This window comes from Sus scrofa, chromosome 11 (genome assembly GCF_054392235.1).
Source record: "Sus scrofa isolate SSC_HxYL_T2T_F1_AM1 chromosome 11, Sscrofa_HxYL_maternal_Yorkshire_Landrace_v2.0, whole genome shotgun sequence".
NCBI lineage: Eukaryota > Metazoa > Chordata > Mammalia > Artiodactyla > Suidae > Sus > Sus scrofa.
Window position 1 is genome coordinate 10,206,163 of NC_139393.1, and position 16,399 is coordinate 10,222,561.

General features: G+C 43.9%; 1 protein-coding gene across 28 annotated transcripts in view; it reads right to left on the bottom strand.

The window, feature by feature from the left end:
* STARD13 (StAR related lipid transfer domain containing 13) overlaps positions 1-16,399 on the bottom strand; it is a 512,485-nt gene that overhangs the window by 43,495 nt on the left and 452,591 nt on the right. For all 28 annotated transcript variants that reach the window (XR_014819177.1, XR_014819178.1, XM_084981472.1 and 25 more), the window contains one exon: positions 15,065-15,146. Coding sequence is in view for 17 of the 28 variants with exons in the window: in XM_084981472.1 (XP_084837598.1) it covers positions 15,065-15,146 (82 nt within the window). In the remaining 11 variants the exon portion in view is untranslated. The remainder of the gene's footprint in view (positions 1-15,064; positions 15,147-16,399) is intronic.

Below are 16,399 nucleotides of genomic sequence, written 5' to 3' on the forward strand. Positions count from 1 at the left end.
CAATGTTCTCTCACATGTAGAAGCGATGACATGATTTGTAAACTGACAGGTTATTTTCTTCCAGGTTCCAGTTTAATTTAACAAAATTATTGAATGGCTGCTTGGCACAGGGCAGCCAGAGCACCAGGCACCTGTGGTCATGGTTCACCCCACGAGACACAGAAGACCCCCAGCTAACATGCCTGGCGTGGGGAGCTGTGTGCAGGCTGCCTGGGCATGGAGGGGGGCACAGAGAGGACACCGGAGGGTAGAGCCGGGGGGCAGCAGCAGATCCAGGGAAGGCGGCGTGCTTGCTGAGGGGCTGGGCGTTGGTGGGCAGGTGTGGGCAGAACAGAGGCGTGGGAGGGAGGTCTGGGCCATCTGAAGGGGTCCTCCTCTGCCTCCGTGCCAGTGCCCGGGCACACGAGCTGCCTTCTGCACTTGACCTACACGAAGGCAGAGGAGCCGTCCCTTCTTAGGATCTTAAATTCTCATTTCCCTTTGAAACTGCCAGACTCTGTTCTGGTCGTAGGTCTCCCATGCTGATCTAAAGGCTGGTATCCTGTGATATTTTTCTAATAATCTTGCGAAAGGCTCGAGAGGAAAAATAAGCAGCGTGATGGGTTCATCTCTGACATGCAATTCTGATTAGAGCCGCAGTCTGAACTTCTCACCCTCCTCTCAGGTGTCAGAGGCTAAAGGTTCCTACCCTGCGGCTTGGCTTAGCAGAGTTCTGGGCATGGCCTCAAAGCAGGTCAGAAACAAGTCACCTGGTCCAGGGATCAGAGGGAGCGTCTCCGGGAAGGCGGCGCCTCCCCGCGGGGCCTGGGAAAGGTCCATGTGTGTCTCAGGGTTTATAAAACAGATGCTCCAAACAGCCAAGTCTGGCCTGTACTCAGTCAGGGTGGGGCCTTTCATCACAGGCCATCCAGCAGGATGGCTTTAGGGTGTCCAGAGAGAAATGGCATCTAATTAGGAGTCTGCAAGTGGCTGTCACTGTGCCACAGATGAGCCGGTGACGGCCATGCCTCCTCCTTGCTGGCTGTTTTCCTACCATGTGGTCCTGTGGCGCAGAAATGCTGCACCTCTTCCAGCCCATAACGCCCTACACTGACCCTGGGCATCCGCTGAGAGGTGGGAAGTGGTTAAGCAAGGGTGGAGCTCCCAGTGCCAAGGAAATGAAGTAGTGTGTGTGTGCGTGTGCGTGCGTGTATGTGTGTGTGTGTTGCTGGAGGGGGAGAGGACGCACGTGTGGCACGACGTGACTTGTATCATATATGTTCTCAATTAAGATGCAATTGACGTAAAACATTCTGCAAGTCTGAGGTGTACAACATAAGGATTTGATATTTGCATATACTGTGAAATAATTACAGTAGGTTGCGTGAACATCCACCACCACACAGGTACTAATATTTTTTTCTTGTGACGCGCCTGTGTAAGATCTACTCTCAGCAACGGTCAGACACAATGCGGCCCTGTTAACTGCAGTCACCGTGCTGTCCCTGACACCCCCGGAAAAGAATCTGAAAGACGTGACAGACTCTAATGGTGAGGATGTGGGGGAAGAGTGTAAGCTCCAGAGGCAAATCAATAAAACACATCAGCCACGGTTGCCCAAGGGGGAAGAGCTAACAACAAAAGTCCAGGTTTTCCTGGGCTTCTTTACTTTGTGGATTTTGGACAAAGTTGAAATGTACATGGGCCTGTATCAGAGAAGTCGGATCGGGTGTCCTTAGCCTTTTCACTGTTCACAGTTGATTCTGATCCAGATAATTTCTCTAGTGAGAATCAGTTCAAGTTGAAGCAAGGGTCACACCAGAGATTTCTGAGAAAGGGTCAAAAACTGCAAGAAAGCAAACAGCCCAGGGGAACTGGAGGGTGGGCGGTTACTCACTCCCTGGCTCCGAGGGGCGGGGTGGGCGTCTCTCGGCTCCTCCCCCCCTCCAGCCCCACAGACCCGGGGTCCCCCTCCCTCAGTCTTGGTCCTCTTCTACTCCCCTTACTGCCCCTGGGTGACCTCACCCACCCTCGGGACCTTTCCGCCTTCCCGTGCAGAGGACTTTGCACCTCGGTCTCCAGCTCAGGGCTCTGTCCAGCTCCAGACCCGCACACGCCCCGCTGCACCCTGGACGCGCCCACCCAGCACCGGCTCCCCAGGCGCCTCGGCTCGTCACACTTTCCCTTCCTCAGACCCTGGCTGGACTCCCCTCGCCTCCTTCTTGGGCTGTTCCCTGACTCAAGGGCGTTGCCACCACCCAGCTGCTCAAGCCACCCTTAACTCTGAATAGCAGCAATAGGGATAGCACCTGTTATTCCTAGGCTCTTATGCGAATCAACTGAGATCAATGAAACGTGCTTATTACTTAACACACAGTAATTACTCAATGGTAGGCGTGGTCATCCGTTATTTATGTGGCAACGCAATGCATTTGTACAAACATTGCTAATGTTTTTAATAATGCAATACAAATATCCAAAAATATGTAGAGAGAAGTGAATAACATTAAAAATATAAACTTTTTTTTTTTTTGTCTTTTGTCTTTTTTTTTTGTTGTTGTTGTTGTTGTTGTTATTGTTGCTATTTCTTGAGCCATTCCCGCGGCATATGGAGGTTCCCAGGCTAGGGGTTGAATCGGAGCTGTAGCCACCGGCCTACGCCAGAGCCACAGCAACGTGGGATCCGAGCCGTGTCTGCAACCTACACCACAGCTCACGGCAACGCCGGATCCTTAACCCACTGAGCAAGGGCAGGGATCGAACCCGCAACCTCATGGTTCCTAGTCTGATTCGTTAACCACTGCGCCACGACGGGAACTCCTAAACTTTTTTTTTTGCCCTCTGTTCTAGTTTGTAGCTTCTTGTATATTCTTCCTTGTAGCTTCCTATATATTCTTCCTGAAGTCATTTAGAATAGCTGGGTGGAACAGGTTATGCAAGAGGCCACTTAAAAACACAAAGATCAATGTTTTCTGTACAAATTAATTTATCTATCAATTCTCTATTTTTGATCCTGTCCCCCATGGCTGCCCCTGTTCTATATGGGCCATCCTGGGGTGAGGTTTGCAGTAAAGGTGGGGGTGGGGAATGAAGATGCCTTTCTTGCATATTAAATTAGTTAAAAAGTGAAAGTTGAAAATAGCCACATTAAATTTCATACACTCTAGTCTGGGTAACTCCTACTGGCCTAAAAGGGTCATTTTTCCAGGATGCTCTCCCTCCGAAACCCTCTCCCCCTTAGCTATCCTGCATTTGTCCTGATCCATCACACGACGTGTCCAAGTACACCATAATTTACTCATTTCTCAACCCGTAGGCACTACGGGTATTTGGGGCCAGATAATTCCTTGTTGTGGGGGGTGCCTTGTGCACGGTGGGAGTTTGCAGCATTTCTGGCCAGTAGCACTACCCCAGTTGTGACAAGCACAAATGTTCCCAGGCCTCAAGACAGGGAGAAATGCTACCCCCACCTTGGAGTGAGAAGCAAGCACTGGCCTGAGATGTCAAGGTGAGGAGTCTGTCTTATTTATCTCCAAAGCCAAGGAAGGCTCTCAAGAGACCACCTTGATGAAGTGAACCAAGGGACACATGACAAAGCACCATCACTCCACAGTAAATCAGTTCTCATCTCTTCAAGAAGAAGGTACACTTTCAACTCTTAATTGTTAATATATTTTTTTAAACTGGAGGTCCATGAAGGCACAAATGCAACCAGAATTTCTAACCCTGGGATTTCCAAGTTAAATTGAAGCTCTCTTCAGAAACCAAGAAGCAGCCTGTGTGGCTTGGAATCCCAGCACCGCCATGTACCGGCTGTAACTGGGGAAGTCATTTCATACCTCTCTGTGCCTCCATTTCCTCATCTGTAAAATGGGCATGAGAATTAAATGAGCACATCTTTGTAAAATGCTCAGAGTCGTGCTTGGGGTGCACCTCATGGCTTACTGCGATTTGTATTTATTTATAGATTCAGAATTTCCAAGGCGGAAGTGACGGTGTTATCAGGAACCCCCTGAATCCTTCTCCCAAGGAGCCGTCCACGTTTCGGTCTGGTAGTTACACATTATCACATGGCACAACACAACGTATAACAACTGTTCATTTTCTGTGATATTCTTCACGGGAAAAACTTAAAGTACATTATCAATTTTCATAAAGACTCAGTAATTAGTAATGTTATTTAACATACTCAAATCAAATATGTGCCTTTGTGTGTAGAGGCAAACTGTAAAAATCATTTTGGTTAGCACTCTCCCTCACTCCCTTGCCCCACAGGCTCATCAGTGTCACCAGCTATTCTTTTAAAAACAGAGGGCAGTGCCAGGTGCATGCTGATCCTAGTCAGTGCTGGATCTCCATGAGATAGTACTGAACAAGGTGAATGCCCTTGTTTTATACATGTTATAATTCATATTTATTAACAACCTAAGTTAGGCAGATCCAACATCAAAGTAGAAATTCAGAGGTTCCCCCCGGGCATCAAGGCCCTATGTTAGCTGTCTGAGCCAATATCCCAAACCAAAGTGCTAATAGAACATGCCACGTGTTAAAAATCTCATTCAGGGGCTTTGATTTGCTGCAATTTGCCTTAAAGGTGACAAATCTTGCAAGGTATTGAGATACCTTGGCTGTGTCTATGTTCTGATATAGCTAAGCTTCAATTAGCTCATCCTGGTACTTAGATTTGCAATTAGCTTTTCATTACTGACAGGGGAAAATATTTGCAATTAGGAATTCAATCACAAAACATCAAAACAGACTTGTAATTGTGGTTGCTAAAATAACAGAGCCTGCACCATTCCGACTTGCAGGAACACATCTTTTCGGACATCCACCATGTACTGGTGAAGCAGCAACGCGAAGGCATGGTCACCATAAAATAAAACATGACACCTTCACTCAAGACAGCAAACCTGGCTGGTTTCCGAGACCCGAAAACGAGGGCTATGTGTCCACGTGTGCCCGGCCAGGCGTGGGTCCTCCCTGCCGTCGACATCCTGAGTACACTCTATTTATCCAAGCCAAAAAAATTTCCCATTGTTCAACAACTCTCCAAATGTAACTGGGGACCCAGGATATTAATTGTCTGTCTACACGGGAGAGAAACTTCCAGAACACCAAAGGTGAGTAAAACTGTCCAAACATTTACAGGAGACCTGCAGCTCTCTTGCCTTCATTTGTCTTCCTGGCAGAGGTATCACAATTGTACCCGCCCGCTGGCTATGGTTCCCTTTAGAATTCTGCGTTAGCTCAGCTTTTCAAATATGCATGAGAAAGGTGGAGCCCCCCAAGTTTAAAAATAAAACACGAGACCAGCTCTATCACGGTGTCTGCAGTGCATGAGAAAGAAAACGAATCAAATCATACCCCCTTACTGCTCTCCAGGCAGGAATCATTACATACCGTGTGAGTGGGTGAGTAATTAACCCTCCATCAGTCTCAAAGTTTTAAAAGTGCTGTCACTCCCTGCAGGCTGGAGGTCTTCCTTCTGCCTGCTTTCAGGAAATCTGTGTCTTGAAGGAACTCCTATGGAAGGCAAAGAAGCTCCGTCCATCTCTGCCCACCTACTCTGCCTGCTTCCTTTAATCTGAGGCAGGAGGAAGACGGGCCCCTGGGCTGAGCTCAGCTGGGACTTGTTAGGCTGAGTAAATTGGGCCTTGCTTCCCTTTGACGCGTCAAGGAGAAAGTTAATGGCAGGGGCTGAGCTCTGCTGGAGGAGAAAGATAAGACGACCACGTCACTCACTCCTGGGCTCAAGGGGACCTCCCAGCTACACCTGCGCAGAAGGACTTCTAGGGGGCAAAAAGAGAGGGGGCACCAGGCCATAATATATCCTAATAATCATCCCATAACCCTTTGCTCTGGGATCCATCTTGGCCAAAAGATGCGCACGCATGTTGGGCCAGACCCGCGAGAAAAATAAAGCAAGGTAATTGGCCAAAGGAAAACAGAGACCCAGAAGAACCGCCTGTGTAAGTGATTTAAATCACCTCCTTGGCGAGCTCCTCTTCAGGAGGATGCCCGCACCACACCTGCACTCTTCCTTTGGGTGTGTATGACGGCTCTGCTTCTGCCTTCTGTACTCAGACTACGTTGTGTGTCCTCGCACAAGCTGTACTGTGCTTCCAATAATAAACTTTGCACCTGTTTTTACCTCTTTGCCTCCTTGAAACATTCCTGCTTTCAACAGGGGGTAAGAATCAGGGCAGTTGTGCTTTTAGCCTCTAGCTAATCTAATGACTGGGACTCCTGGTTGTCACCCAGGCTGCCCAGGTTCGTTTCCTGAGCCGGGAATTAAGATCTCGCTTCAAGGCATGGATCACCACTCCTTCTCCGAAATTAGATGCACTCCACTGTGACCACTCCTTTGGCCTCTGTTCTACCCCTCTTGCTCTATGCCCTGAGACTCTCACGCTCATACACCTCCAGACAAACACTTTTCTTATTTCATAATATTTTTGGAGACGGAGCCATCCTAAGAATTATTCCAGTTACAACAACCTCCTGCCACTCTAACCATTTCTACGCAAGCTGGGCCCTTATCAAGAGCACTGTGGTGTCTGGTGGTGTTGCCTTCCCACATATTTACGCAGTAGTGCCTTTGGGGTATGTCTGTATGGATCCCACCATGAGCTGAATCAGAGATGGGTCATGGGCTCTACCAGAGAAGGCTTCCTGATTTTTCTGGCTCATCCTAGTATTATTACTTGGAACTCTTGAAGTGATTTCTGTACTGGCTTATCTATAACATGTCTGAAAGGCACTTTTTTAAACAGTAGACTTGAATGGAAAAGTCCAGAGCTTAGTCAAGGCGCCTCAGATCACATGCAGCAGTGGGTGGATAAGGATTTCCCACCCACATATTTGACATTTAAAACTTAGCTCACTGGGGCACATACGTCATCCAGTGAGCAGAACGGCACAGTCAGAAGCAATGTGTGTTCCTGCAATCCTCATGTAAAAATGGGTAATAGAGGTTTTCTTCTTGGTTTACAATGTAATCCTTGGTTTATATTTTAAAATAAAAATTTTAAGAATCTATGTGTAAGCTACTACAACTAATGGGTGAGTTTAGAAAGAGTGCTGGATGCAAATGAACAATATACCAAAAAAAAAAAAAAACACATGCTACAATGAACAAGTGGAGACTGAAATGATAAAAAAAAGTACTATTTAGAATAGCACCTCAAAACATGAAATTCTTAATTCTTAGTACTTTCAAGTATGTGTATTATCCATTTGCTGAAAGCTATTTTGAGTCAGGGTTAAAAAAAAAAAATCAAAAGAAACCTAAATAGAGACTTTTACTGTGTTTATGAATCCGAAGACTCAATACTGTTAACGTATCAATTCTCCCCAAACTGATCTATAGAGTCAACACAATCCAAATCGATACTCCAGTAGGATTTTAGATACCAACAAGCTGTTTCTAAATTTATATGGAAAGGCAGAGGAACGAGAATGGCCAAAACAATCCTGGCAAAGAAGAACAAAGTTGGAGGACTCACAGTACTGGATACAAGACATACCCAAAGCTAAATAATCAAGTGTGATATTGATGAAAGAGCAGACACATGGATAAATGGAACAGAGAGTCTAGAAATAGACCCATGCATATATCATCAACTGATTTACAACATAAGTGCCAAGGCCATTCAATGAAGAACGAACAGTCTTTTCATCAATGGGATATTGATATGTAAAAAGATGAATCTTGACCTATACTTTGTATCTTATAAAAATTAACTTGGAATGGATCCACTTACATGTAAAACACAAAACTGACATTTCTAGAAGAAAAACATGGAAAATAATAGCTGTGACCTTAACATGAAGCAAAATTACTCAGGTGTGACCTTAAAAACATGAAAAAATTGATAAAATGGATCCTAATAAAATTAAAAACTTCTGTGAAACGCCACTGTTAAGAGACTGAAGAAACCAGCTACAAACTGGCAGAAAATATCAAAACTCAATAAAGAAGACAACCAAAATTTTTTAAATGGGCAAAAGATGTGAATATGCACTTTACCAAAAAAGATAATGAATAGCAAATACGTACATGAAAAAACATTCAGCATCATTACTCCTTAAGGACATGCAAACTAAAATCACAATGAGGAAACACTAGATAGCTATTAGAGCATCAAAAAACAAAATAAAACACTCCAACACCAAGTACCAACAAAGATGTGGAGCAAGTCAAAGTCTCATACATTGTTGCTGGCAAGTGCAAGTTGCAATACTTATATTTTAACTTTATAAGAAACCACCTAACATTTCCAAATTGACTATATCATTTTGTATTGCCAGCAACAGTGTATGAGACTTCCACTTGCTCCACATCTTTGTTGGCACTTGGTGTTAGAGTGTTTTGTAGGTAAAACTGTCACTGTATGCAGATGACATGACACTATATATAGAAAACCCAAAGGATTCAACCCCAAAACTGCTTGAACTGATCAACAAATTCAGCAAAATGGCAGGATATAAGATTAACATTCAGAAATCAGTCACATTTCTGTTTACTAACAATGAAATAGTAGAAAAGGAATACAAAAATATAATACCTTTTAAAATTACACCCCAAAAAATCAAATACCTGGGAATACACCTGACCAAGGAGGTAAAGGACTTATATGCTGAGAACTATAAAACATTAATCAAGGAAATTAAAGAAGATGTAAAGAAACAGAAAGATATTCCATGCTCCCAGGTTGGAAAAATTAATATTGTAAAAATGGCCATACTACCCAAAGCAATCTACAGAGTCAGGCAATCCCTATCCAATTACTCATGACATTTTTCACAGAACTAGAACACACAATCCAAAAATTTATATGGAACCATAAAAGACCCAGAATTGCCAAATCAATTCTGAAGAACAAAAACCAAGCAGGAGGCATAACTCTCCCAGACTTCAAGAAATACTTCAAAGCCACAGTCATCAAGACAATGTGGTACTGGTACCAAAACAGACATATAGACCAATGGAACAGAATGGAGAACCCAGAAATAAACCCAGACACCTATGGTCAATTAATCCTCGACAAAGGAGGCAGGAACATAAAATGGGAAAAAAACAGTCTTTTCAGCAAGTATTGCTGGGAAACCTGGACAGCTGCATGTAAATCAATGAACCTAGAACACGCCCTCACACCATGCACAAAAATGGCTTAAAGACTTAAATATAAGACAAGACACCATCGAACTCCTGGAAGAGAACACATTCTCTGACATTAACCTTATGAATATTTTCTCAGGTCAGTTTCCCAAAGCAGCAGAAATAAGAGCAAAAATAAACCGATGGGACCTAATCAAACTGAGAAGTTTTTCACAGCAAAGGAAACCAAAAAGAAAACAAAAAGACAACTTATAGAATGGGAGAAAATTGTTTCAAATGATGCAACTGACAAGGGCTTAATCTCTAGAATATATAAGCAACTTATACAACTCAACAGCAAAAAAGCTGACAACCCAATGGAAAAATGGGCAAGAGACCTGAATAGACATTTTTCCAAGGTGATGTACGCATGGCCAACAGGCACATGAAATAATGCTCAACATCACTGATCATTAGAGAAATGCAAATCAAAACCACCATGAGATACCACCTCACACCAGTCAGAATGGCCATCATTAATAAGTCCACAAATAACAAATGCTAGAGGGGGTGTGGAGAAAAGGGAACCCTCCTGCACTGTTGGTGGGAATGTAAGCTGGTATAACCACTATGGAGATCAGTATGGAGATACCTTAGAAATCTATACATAGAACTACCCTATGACCCAGCAATCCCACTCTTGGGCATATATCCAGACAAAACTCTCTTTAAAAAAGACACATGAACCCACGTGTTCATTGAAGCACTATTCACAATAGCCAAGACATGCAAACAACCCAGATGTCCATTGACAGATGACTGGATTAGGAAGATGTGGTATATACACACAGTGGAATACTACTCAGCCATAAAAAATAACAAAATAATGCCATTTGCAGCCACATGGATGGAACTAGAGACTCTCATCCTGAGTGAAGTAAAGTCAGAAAGAGAAAGACAAATACCATATATCACTTATATCTGGAATCTAATATAAGGCACCAATGAACCTTTCCACAGAGAAGAAAATCATGGGCTTGCAGAACAGACTTGTGGTTGCCAAGGGGCGGGGAGTGGGGTGGTTGGGGAACTTGGGGTTAATAGATACAAACTATGGCCTTTGGAATGGATTAGCAATGAGATCCTGCCATGTAGCCCTGGGAACGATGTCTAGTCACTTATGATGGAGCCTGATAATGTACAAAAATAGAATGTGTACATGCATGTGTAACTGGGTCACCATGCTGTACCATAGGAAAAAAAAATTGTATTGGGGAAATAACTATTAAGAAATAATGATAATAATAATAGAAAAGTAAAATGGGGAGAGTATCCTGGCTTATTCAGGTGGGCCCAGTGTAAGCACAAGGGTCCTTCAGTGTGGACATCAGGGGGCACTGTCAAAATGGTATGATGTGGGAAAGACTGCCAGGTCATTGATGACTTTGGAGATGGACAAAGAGCCACCAGCCAAGAAATGTAGATGCTCCCTAGAAACTGGAAACATATGTAAAGCTAATACATGCTATAAATACTATTATTATGAAAGATACTTCCCCCTAGGTTTTTCAACCTTTCTTTCCTTGTCTACTTTCCCACCCCACACAGTTTTAAAAACCTGAAAAAAAAAGGTTAAAATCTAATTTGCACCGCACAATCCCATACTTAAGAACTTACTCAAAAGAAAAGTTATGTTCACATGAAAACCTGAAAATGAACGTTTATAGTGGCTTTATAGCCACCCAAAGTGGCAACAACTCAGATGTTCTTCAATTGGTGAATGGACAGATAAACCGTTTTATTTCCACAGTGGACGACTACTCGTCAATCTTGTTGATTGATACACAGAACATGGATGAATCTTAGGTGTACTGAGTGAAGTGAAGCCAGGATCAAAAGGCTACATACTGTTGGCTTTCACTTCTATAACATCCTGGAAAAGATAAAACTGTAGATACAAAGACCAGATCAGTGGTCGCCAAGGGTTGTGGGGAGGGAGGGAGGTTGATGGCAAAGATGCATCATGGAGATTTTTTAGGTGATGGAGTTGTTTTTTTATCTTGGTTGTGGTGCTGGTTACATGACTGTAGGCATTTTTCGAAAGTCAAAGAACTGTACATTCAACATAGTGAATTTTACTTTACATGGGGGACTCCAATTTAAAGAAAATATAGATTTTAAATTCAATTGGGATGGTTTCACTTATATGTGGAATCTGCGAAACAAAACGAGATGTTCTCTTGCAGCGCAGTGGGTTAAGGACCCAGCATGGTCACTGCAGCAGCTTGGGCTGCTACTATGGTGCGTGTTCAATCCCTGGCCCAGGAATTTCCACATGCTGTATGCACAACCGAAAAAAAAAAAAAAAAAAACCTAAATAAACAAACATATCTAAATAGAAAGAGTCACAGATACAGAAAACAAACAAGTGGTTGCCAGATGGGAGGGGGCTGCGGGGAAGAGAGATGTAGGTGAGGGAGATTAAGAACGACAAAATAGGGAGTTCCCGTCGTGGCGCAGTAGTTAACGAATCCGACTAGGAACCATGAGGTTGCAGGTTCGGTCCCTGCCCTTGCTCAGTGGGTTAAGGATCCGGTGTTGCCGTGAGCTGTGGTGTAGGTTGCAGACGCGGCTCGGATCCAGCGTTGCTGTGGCCCTGGCGTAGGCCTGTGGCTACAGCTCCGATTCGACCCCTAGCCTGGGAACCTCCATATGCCGCGAGAGCGGCCCAAGAAATGGCAAAAAAAAAAAAAAAAAAAAACGACAAAATAAATGAGTCACAGGCATAAAATATACAGTATGGGGAACAGAGTCGATCACCCTATAATATCTTTGTAGAGGGGGAGGTGACATCTAGACGTATGGTGATCATTTTGAAATGTACAGAGACATAGAATCACTATGTTGTGTAGCAGGAACTAACACAGTGCTATAGGTTGATTATACTTCAAAAACAAACAGCGAGTTCCCATTGTGGCTCGGCGATTAGCGAACCCAACGAGTATCCGTGAGGACGCGGGTTTGATCCCTGGCCTCGCTCAGTGGGTTAAGGATCTGGTGTTGCCGTGAGCTGTGGTGTAGGTCGCAGATGTGGCTCGGATCTGGCATGGCTGTGGCTGTGGTGTAGGCTGGCGGCTACAGCTCCCATTGGAGCCCTCGCCTGGGAACCTCCATATGCCATGGGTGCAGCCCTAAAAAGACAAACAACAACAACAACAAGACCAAAAAACAAACAAACAAAATTACAGGAAGAAACGATCAGACGTGTGGCGATCAGAGGTGGGGGGAAGGATAAACTAGATGAAGGTGGTCAAAAGGTACAAAATCCCAGGTATAAACTCAGTCGAGACGTAATTACAACATGAGAAAGATAATTCACACTGCTCTATGTCCTGTCTGAAAGTGGTTCAAGAGTAAATCCTCAGAGTTCTAGTCACAAGGAAAAAAGTGTTTTTCCTATTTCTTTAATGGTTATCTGTATGAGATGCTGGATGTTCACTGGACCAACTGCGGTAAACATTTTATGATGATCTAAGTCAAATCATTACGCTGTACACCTTCAACACACACAGCGCCGTATAGCAACTACATCTTACTCAAAGTTGGGGAAGAAACAAGACAAGACCGAACGAGATCATCAAATAAAGATCTACGAGCATGCGAGGAAATTCAACTGGGAAAAAGATACTGTAACATGATACAATTAAAAATAAAACCTATTTCTTTTAAAAGATGCCAACTTATTAGTAAAAATACTCTTGGTTAAAACTAAGGGAAAATGCAGGATGAGGTGCTGGTTGAATAGTTCCGAGTTGGATGGAGGCGAGGGGTGTCTATCAGCCAAGCTGAGGGAAAAACACTGCTTTTCTATTCACTGCCCTTAAAGAATCACAACCAAACCATCCACTCTTCTTGTAAATGCTCCCAAATGGCATTTTTGTACCTGTTTGTTTACACGTCCAAATAACCCCAGTTCCTGAATATATATATATATTTTTTTGTCTTTTTGCCATTTCTACGGCTGCTTGTGCCATAGAAATGGCAAAAAGACAAAAAAAAAAATTCAGGAACTGGGAGGTTCAGAGGCTAAGGGTCTAATCGGAACTCTAGCTGCCAGCCTAGACCAGAGCCACAGCAACACGGGATCTGAGCCGCGTCTGCGACCCACACCAGAGCTCAAGGCAACACCAGATCCTTAACCCACTGAGCAAGGCCAGGGATCGAACCCACAACCTCAAGGTTCCTAGTCGGATTTGTTAACCACTGAGCCATGACGGGAACTCCCTGAATTTGTAATTTGAAGAGTTCTTCGCTCTTCTGCTCACTTAAGCAAACCGACAGTATTGTTTTCCTTGCACAAAGATCTTTTTCTTTCTTTTTTTTTTCTTTTGGTCTTTTTAGGGCCACACCCTCGGTGTATGGAGGTTCCCAGGCTAGGGGTTGAATCAGAGTTGCAGCTGCCGGCCTACACCACAGCCGCAGCCACGTCAGATCCGAGGAGCCATCTGTGACCTACACCACAGCTCATGGCAATGCTGGATCCTTAACCCACGGAGGGAGGCCAGGAATTGAACCCGTATCCTCATGGATACTAGTTGGGTTCGTTGACCACTGAGCCACGATGGGAACCCCATCAGAGATCATTTCTTAACGCCAGTCCATTTTCTCTTCATAAAGGAGCCATAGCGTGACCAGCTCACAAACACAAACATATGCGTCTAAAGATTCATCAATAATCTTAGGATTATTTACACACTATTCTAACATATATTGGTCTCTCCAATCTTGACAAACCTTTGCCTCATTATTATTTTCCTCTTAAACTACCATCTTTTCTATGTCAAACACAGAATGTACAAGAAAGAACGCTGGACTGCAAGTTATGAGGACTGCATTTTCAGGTCAGTTGAGCCCATAACTAGTTCTAGAGCCTTGGAAAAATGACTCATCTCCTGTAACTAATATTTATCTCCAGCTCTGACCCCTCCCCAGGGCTTTAGTCAGGAAACTTCAAATTCCTACAGACACACACGTCTCCTCACGCAGAGATTTTGATTATGTTGAAATCTCTTATTATTACTGAAATTATAATGATTTTATTTGTTCATGTATGCTTCATGTCTTCAATTAGATTTCTCCAACCAGATTATACATTCTTTTTTTTTTTTTTTTTGTCTTTTTAAGGCTGTACCTGTGGCATATGGAGGTTCCCAGGCTAGGGGTCGAATCGGAGCTGTTTCCGCTGGCCTACACCACAGCCACAGAAATGCCAGATCTGAGGCACATCTGCAACCTACACCACAGCTCGGGGCAATGCCAGATCCTTAACCCACTGAGCAAGGCCAGGATTGAACCTACGTCCTCATGGATACTGGTCAAATTTGTTTCCACTGAGCCACTATGGGAACTCCCAGATTATACATTCGTTGAGGGGAGGGAATTATTCATACATACACTCTTGCCTCCTTATAGCATCTATCGTATAGTGAAAGCTTAAACATTCCAGATTGCAGACATGACGACTTGAGCTTACATTCTCCAGTTTACTGACAGAATCACTTGTCTTTGCAAAAAATACAGCCGAGTCTGACATACTCCTGGAGGCCTCCAGAGCCTGCTCTGGCCCCTCCTGCTGTGGTCCCCCATGCTGCCTCCTCCCACTAACCCATCCCATCCCATCCCTGTCTGTAGACTCGTCTTGTTGTACAAAATAGCACTGAACACTCCTGAGATAATCTCTCCTTCTCCTTCTCTTTTTCTCTCACCCACCTTCTCTTTACCCAATCTACTGTCTGGAGCCTCCCGCTAGGATTTAAGCTACATGAAACCAGGGACTGATCATGCTCCCTGTAAGAGACTTGGAGCACAGAGTAAGTACTCAATAAATACTTACTGAATTGTTGTTGGACTGGCCCCTTCACATAGTGATAGCTATTAGACACTGAGCAATTGCAACGAGCAAAAATACTTCATGTGATTTACCTGTAAAGAGGTTCTACAAGGTCCTTTTCAAGAAAATCATGATCGTTCTTGACAGCCACAATGTTGATGGGAAACTGTGAGTCTGAAAGAAAGAGACAGAGGGCTTCATCTGCCTTGTTTTATCTGAATGGGCACCCATATCGTCAGGCCGCCACGTACACACGACCAATCTTAACAGCAGTTACTCCCCATGGATGTGCTGGTCATGTTTAGACAGCAGACAATTTCACTTTTCTCCAAATAACTGGTTTTAAGGGTACAGAAAATATGAAATATGAAAAAAACCAAGTGCTTAACCTTGGCGAGGACTGAATACTAAGTGGCTGCATTTTTATAGCTCATCACGACCACAGAGCTTTGTCTGTATGAAGAGCTGTTTCACTCTCACCATGCACCTCGGGGGGAGGTTGCTCAATGCTATCCTAATCAGTTCATAAATTACTTGGCTAGGCTGATTTTATTCTCCTTCAAGAAGGAAGTTTCCAAAAATACCTGAATCTCAATGGCCTCAATATTTTACTCTGTAGAAAAATCTTGAGTCACTCTGGAGTATCAGCTAAATACTCCAACAACTGGTTCTGTCTAGAAAAAGGGAGAAATTTCAGGAGTTCCCACTGTGGCTCAGTATGTTAAGAACCTTACATAGTATCTGTGAGGATGTGGGTTTGATCCCTAGCCCGGTTTGGTGGATTAAGGATGTAGCATTGCTGCAAGTTGAGCCTAGGCGGCAGATGCAGCTTGGATCTGGTGTTGCTATGGCTGTGGCATAGGCCTGCAGCTGCAGTTCTGATTCAACCCCTAGCCTGAAAAGTTCCATATGCTGCATGTGAAGTCCTAAAAAGAAAAAAAAAAATCTGGAGATCATTGGAATAGAGGTCACGGTCAAATCTAACAGAAAAGGTTGGTCCACTATCATCATCCTGCCATTCTTTCTCTTTCTCACCTTATGCTTGGCACTTGCCAATCATAATAAAGCTAACAGTATATCAAATTTCTTATCGTGAGTTGGAAAGAGAAACAATTCCTCTTCTGGTCATGCGAGTGAATTCCAGGGAGCGCCAGAATGTAGAGACTACCCCACTGTGCTAGGGAGGTGCGAGTAGTGGTGGGAAACAGCGACAAGGAGGCCCAGCTCCTCTGGTTTTAAGCCCTGGCTCTGCGACGCGCCAGCTGTATATTGTGGGCAAGCCACTTTACCTTCACTGGGCCTCTGCTTCCTCATCTGTAAAATGGGGATGGTAATAATTATAATACCTACCCTACAGTATTGTGAATATTAAACGAATAGTATACGTACAGTGTTTTGAGTAGTACCTGTCACATAGTAAGTTCCAT